This window comes from Urocitellus parryii, chromosome Y, assembly GCF_045843805.1.
Source record: "Urocitellus parryii isolate mUroPar1 chromosome Y, mUroPar1.hap1, whole genome shotgun sequence".
In the NCBI taxonomy this organism is placed as follows: domain Eukaryota; kingdom Metazoa; phylum Chordata; class Mammalia; order Rodentia; family Sciuridae; genus Urocitellus; species Urocitellus parryii.
In genome coordinates this window covers 1,316,790-1,323,245 of record NC_135548.1, presented here as the reverse complement: position 1 = coordinate 1,323,245, position 6,456 = coordinate 1,316,790, and the positions used below count along the sequence as shown (strand labels likewise).

The window sequence follows — 6,456 nt, the reverse complement described above, 5'->3', positions numbered from 1 at the left end:
AAACTGTTGATGCCAGATCTCAGTGTCCCCTGGCCTCATTTCTCCGTACACCAGAAACTAGAGAATAACAGTAGAAACAGCAAAACCTCACTTGTCTGGTTTTTGTGAGTAGTTGTGCTGGTGCCTGTGCTTTAATACACAGTGGTGCTATTTAAAGCTCTGCTATGCCTTTGCTCTGCAGATTCCTACCTGGAGAGCATCCAGTGCTGAGCATGTGGGTCATGGTCCTCTTTTTAACGTTTCCTCCTAGTCTGTGTGAACTTCCTTCTTTCATCAGTATATCTCGGTGGTTTTATTTGGGGGGCATACTGTGGAGTAAATCCTCGGGTTCTTAACCACTGAATCAAATCCTCAGCACCTTCCCCCTTAACTTTTATTTTTGTTAACTTTTATTCAGGATTTTACCAACCTGCTTAGGGCCTAACTAAGATGCTAAGGCTGGCATTGAACTTGAGAACCTCTTGCCTCAGCTTCCTAGACCTGGAGGTTTTTAAAACCTGATTTTTAAAAGAAACTCTCTGAAGCTTTCTTGGTCAAATTTTAGGTGATGGTTGAGTGGGTAGACAATAGTTTGCTTTCTTGCTATTTGCAGGCTGTTTGTTTACTTAAATCCTTTTAAGGAATTTCTGCCTATATTTTATAGTGATTACTTCTGATGAAGAAGATTGAGAGTTGGTTTTAGGTGTTAATATATTTCCATGGCTGAGCTGGGGTTGTGGCTCAGTGGTAGAACACTCACCTAGTACATGTGAGGCCATGCGTTCAATCCTCAGTACCACATTTTAAAAAATAAATGAATAAATAAAGGTATTGAGTTCAATTACAATTAAAAAACAAAATATTTAAAATATATATATTTCCATGGTGATTTTAGTATGAATTGCCCAAAGTGGAAGAAGATATGCTGTGTGTAGTCTGGAGTGTTAGAGGGTCGGGCTGAAGGGATCATGAAGGTCAAACCATGGTTGCAGCACTGCACTCTTCCATATGACTGCTTCACGGAGCTGTTGGGAAACTTTCAGGGCTTTGGGGCATGATGACATTGTTGTTCTGATGGTTTGGCTTGGTTTCCACTTCTGTTCTATTTCATGGCTGTACTGAGATGATTCCAGGCTCCCTGCTGTGTCATTTTGCTCTGAATGTTGAATTTTTTTTCTTTCTTCTAATCATTAGGGAATTGTATAACTTGTTCTTCTACAAAACTAAATTTCCACAAGTGCAATGGTGCATGATTGTATTCCTAGCAGCCTTGGAGGATGAGGCAGAAGAATTATAAGTTTAAATGCTACCCTCAGCCTCTCACAAGGCTCTGAGGAAGTTTTTGAGTACTGTGTCAAAATGGCATGTGTGCTGGGGATGTGGCTCAGTCATTAAGTGCCCTATAAATAAATAAAATAAAATTTCTTGTAAGCTCATTAAATGTGTTTTAGTGTTTTACATTTGAATGTATAGTAAATGGATCTTTGTCTACAGAATTGAGGATATAGTGCCTTTGGCCACCCAGATTCCAGTTTGCCTGGACCATCATTGTGATCTGTATCCAAGACACCTGCTCTCACTCATCTTTCCATGCTGTGAAGGCCAGCCCACTGAAGCCTTCCTCATGGTCTCTTGCTCACCTGTGCTGATACTGTGCTGCTCAGGAGATCACATGTTTTAAGTCCTTGAGAATGGTTCTATGTCAGTGGCAGGGGCACCTTCTGGTAGGTGATATTTTTGGCTGTTCCATCATGCAGCAGACATCATAGTATTGTTATAATTATACATGGAGTGGCGTGTTTCACAACCAAACTGTGTTAGGTAGATGAGGATTCTGGGTTGAAACTCTGCTTCTTTACACACCCTGTAAATGCTTCTGTCTTAGGTTTGTTTGCACCACCATCATTACAGGCAGGAGGAAATTCTTTCACAATAGACACCAGTGCACATGTGGCCCACTCTTGACCAAAGTGTCCTTGAGTGGAACATGGCTATGTGGAACATGACCTTATGGTAGTGAAGTGACTGCTTTTCAGTAGGTTATTGACAATCCTTGCACATTCACTGTTGCTGTGAGATTTAGAAATTTGTGTCTACTGTTCATTAAGAAAAATGTTTTGAGACTTATAAAACCTTGCAATGTTGTTGTTTGGGCAAGGTGACATCTTTGGGTCATTGAGTTATAACTAAGACATGTTCCATCTTTCCACTTACCTCATTCTGCTTTGACAGTAACCTTGAGAAATCATTAAGTTTTTGTGTTTTTTAATCATTGTGCATGTTTTCTATTTTATTAATTTTGTTATGGAGAAATGCACCTGCAAATATCTAGTTGTTCTCTTCGTGTAATCCCACAAGATGAACGCAATCCCCAGTTCACAAATTGTGGCAACCCGAGTGTCAATTTGTCTATATGCTGTCTGTACGGGAATCTTCTTTGTGATCCATGCTCAGAAGTCATGGGTGGGGACTGTTCTAGGCATTTCCTTAAAGAAAGAACAATAGACTTTCAGAAAGAATCAAGAGATCAGCGAGTGCAGTGTTGTCTATATTAAGAGTGCAGGCACAGTGACCCACTGTGGTTGGCAGAATCTCTCTCAATTGCTGAGTTCTATGATTGCAACAATTTCATACTCTGTCAGCTTTCTTTCCTAAGGGTAAGTACTATTGGGGATGCTAATATTAGCTCTCCACAGCAGAGAAGGCTGTTAGGACATGTAATAGAGGTGTAACCAACAAAGTGACTCATGATACTGCCTTACTTCCTGTGAACTCACAATGGAAGGGAGTAAAACACTTAGTTGCTTGCCTTCTGAGTGGCCAAATTCTAGTGTTGAAATTTTTGTGAGGAATTGAGTGCAGGAAGGATTTGATGGAACAAATCATGGAATTAATCAGAAATTCATAGAATCCTGTGGACATCAAGCATGTTGAGTACATATTTCTTCTGCTGTCAATCTCTCCTGACCTCCACTATACATTTATGGGATATTTTAGATCTCAATGAGCTTTGAGGATGTGGCTGTGAACTTCACCCAGGAGGAGTGGGCATTGCTGGATCCTTCCCAGAAGAACCTTTACACAGATGTGATGCTGGAAGTCCTCAGAAACCTGGCTTTTATAGGTAATAATGATGTTTTTTTTTTTTAATTAATCTACTAGAGAACTCATGTTTATTTTGGTCATTTATTTAGAATATAAAAAGGTTATCAGTTATTGAATTATTGCAGCATAAAAGGCACCTACGATTTGACAAACCATTCTGTCTCCTAAAAATTCATAAAGATTGTTCTGGTTTCTCATTTTAGGAAACAAATGGAATGAAAAGAACACTGAAGATGAGATCAAAAATTTTGAGAGCATTCTAAGGTAATTGTGCTCACAAGAGAAATACTTGAGGGAATCTGAGAATGTCATATAATTTTTAAAACAGACCAACCCAAGAAGTATGCACAATTTGAAATGTATTTATTCTTATAATATTTTTCCCAGAAATATATACTTAGCTGTAACAGATATTCAGTCTTTTCAAAGTACTTGGCATGCCAAAAGTATATGAAATTCATGTGAATATCACTATTTGGATAATCACCATAGGGAAGCTGCATTGCAAAGGATTGTTTCCTTTCAATCTCTTGATTTTGAGGCAATTTGAACACATCAGGAAACCTCACCTTTACCTGATGTTGATAGTAATGTAAGCCTAGATCCTATAAATAAGTATAAAATCATGAATGAATCAAGCATTGATAATGTGCTGGTCATTCTTCAAAGAAGCCATTCGGTAAACTTCAACAGCCAAGAAGATAGTGTGGGGAAAATTTCAATGAGATTCCAGTTCTTACCTGGACAAAGAAAAATTTTAATAGAGTAAATCCATTTGGTTATTATATGTGTGTCAAAGACTTCATATGCCCTTCATTCCTTCATAGGCACATCACATCTCACTCTGGACACAAATGCAACAACCACGAGGAATGTGAAGAGAAGCCACGTGAATTTAAACAATATAGGCAATCCCTGGCTTTCCTAAAAAATGTTCACACACAAATGTTAATACAAACTGGAGAGGGACCTTACGAAAGTAGAGTACGTGAGAAAGTCTTCAGTCGTTCTAGTGACATTCAAAGAAATGGAGATACTCATACTGGGTGGCAACCCTATGAATATCAACAATGTGGTGAAGCCTCATCTTCTTCCACATGTGTTCAAAGTCACACGAGAACACACAGTGGACGTAAATCTTTTCAATGTGACATATGTGGGAAACCCTTTCATTTCCCTTCTTTATTTAGAAGACATGAAGGAACTCATTATGGAGAGAAATTCTATGAATTTAAACAAGATCGTGAAACCTTTATTTCACACACAAGTCTTCAAAGGCAGAGGATCACACACACGGGGAATGCACGTTTCAAATGTAAGGTATGTGGGAAAGACTTTGCTTACCCCAGTTTATTTAGAATACATCAGAGAATGCATACTGGAGAGAAGCCCCATGAATGTAAGCAGTGTGGAAAAGCCTTTTCTACATCCAGTTACCTTCAAATACATGGAAGAACACATACTGGAGAGAAGCCCTATGAATGTAAGCAGTGTAGAAAAGCCTTTGCTAGTTCTACTGACCTTCAAAGACATAGAAGAACACATCCTGGAGAGAAGTCATTTAAATGTAAGCAGTGTGGAAAAGTTTTTTCAAGTTCCACTGAACTTCAGAGACATGAGAGAACACATACTGGAGAGAAACCCTATGAGTGTAAGCAGTGTGGCAAAGCCTTTGCTACATCCAGTAACCTTTACTCACATGAAAAAACTCACAATGGAGAAAAGCCCTATGAATGTAAGCAGTGTGGCAAAGCCTTTGCTACATCCAGTTACCTTCAGATTCATGGAAGAACGCATACTGGAGAGAAGCCCTATGAATGTAGGCAGTGTGGCAAAGCCTTTGCTACATCAACTTCCCTTCAGATTCATGGAAGAACGCATACTGGAGAGAAGCCCTATGAGTGTAAGCAGTGTGGAAAAGCCTTCACTAATTCCTCTGGCCTTCACTCACATAAAACAGTTCATAGTGGAGAGAAGCCTTATCAATGTAAGCAGTGTGACAAAGCCTTTTCCAGGTCCATTAGCCTTCAGATACATAGAAGAACACATACTGGGGAGAAGCCCTATGAATGTAAGCAGTGTGGAAAAGCCTTCATTCAATTCTCTGGCCTTTACTCACATAAAACAATTCATACTGCAGAGAAGCCTTACGCATGTAAGCAGTGTGGCAAAGCCTTTGCTCGTTCCTCTGAGCTTCACTTACATAAGAGAATTCATACTGGAGAGAAGCCTTATGCATGTAAGCAGTGTGGCAAAGCCTTTGCTGCATACAGTAGCCTTTACAGACACAGAAGAAAACATACTGGGGAGAAGCCCTATGAATGTAAGCAGTGTGGAAAAGCCTTTGCTAGTTCCAGTGACCTTGCCAAACATGAAAAAACTCATACTGGAGAAAAGCCCAATGAGTGTGAGCAGTGTGGCAAAGCCTTTTCTACATCCAGTTACCTTCAGATTCATAGAAGAATGCATACTGGGGAGAAGCCCTATGAGTGTAAGCGGTGTTTCAAAGCCTTTGCTAGCTCCAGTGACCTTCAAAGACATGGGAGAACACATTGGAAAGAAGCTCTATGGTTGTAAACAATGTGTAAAAGCCTTTGTTACATCTGCTCAGCTTCACTTACATGAAGGAACCCATAGTGCAGAGAAATCATACTCATGAAAACAATTGGCAAAGTCTTCCTTTAATAATGTTTCACTCTTTAACATGTAGTAATTTTTCTGTAGAAAAATTCTTTGAATGTGAAATGTGGGAAATCAATATTTCTTGTCAAAGTGAAAAAAGTGCTCACATGTCCAAATCAATCAATCAATCTATCTATCTATCTATCTATCTATCTATCTATAGTACTGGGGATTTAGTCTGGTGGTCATCTATCACTGAGCCACAACTTTTTTCCTTTTTATTTTGAGAGAGGGACTTGCAGAGTTCTTTAGGGCCTTGCTTAGGTGCTGAGTTTGGCTTCACATTTGTGATCCTTCTGCCTCAGACCCCGAATCTCTGGGATTAATGGCAAACACTACTAGATCCAACTGAATAAAGCTTTAAATGTGAAGAATTTGGAAAATTCCATTTTTCCTGTTGCCTTCAAAGTCATTTCACTCACACTGGAAAACATACCCTCAGAATGAGGAAGATTGGGTACATTCTGTCAGCTTCCCATCCCAGTCCTGCTTTCCTTCTCGTATATGAAAATACAGAGAGAAGCCCTGAGAATGTGATTAATGTGGGAAGTCTTCTAATTTTCCCAGTTTTTTATAAGGTCTGGGAAGACTCTTCTGGAAAGATTCATGCCAAAATGAATAAATCATGTTCAAGTAAGTGTTCAAGTGTTTCCGTTTTGTTCACTTGTATGAAAGGACTCATACTGTGGA

General features: G+C 39.3%; 1 protein-coding gene across 1 annotated transcript; it reads left to right on the top strand.

Annotated features, from left to right (window-relative positions):
* The first annotated feature begins 2,982 nt into the window (after positions 1-2,982).
* On the top strand, positions 2,983-5,661 carry LOC144251061 (uncharacterized). Its single transcript, XM_077794191.1, has 4 exons — positions 2,983-3,103; positions 3,288-3,348; positions 3,912-3,973; positions 4,301-5,661. Exons 1-4 carry the CDS (start codon positions 2,983-2,985, stop codon positions 5,659-5,661), a joined length of 1,605 nt encoding a protein of 534 aa, XP_077650317.1.
* Positions 5,662-6,456: the final 795 nt, after the last annotated feature.

Bases quoted from the DNA above. Each gene is read 5' to 3' on its own strand.
- LOC144251061 (XM_077794191.1), top strand. From the start codon at position 2,983: ATGAGCTTTGAGGATGTGGCTGTGAACTTCACCCAGGAGGAGTGGGCA. The intron at 3,104-3,287 runs GTAATAATGATG...TTCTCATTTTAG, and splicing joins CAGAAACCTGGCTTTTATAG to GAAACAAATGGAATGAAAAG. The intron at 3,974-4,300 runs GTGAATTTAAAC...CTCATTATGGAG, and splicing joins GGAATGTGAAGAGAAGCCAC to AGAAATTCTATGAATTTAAA.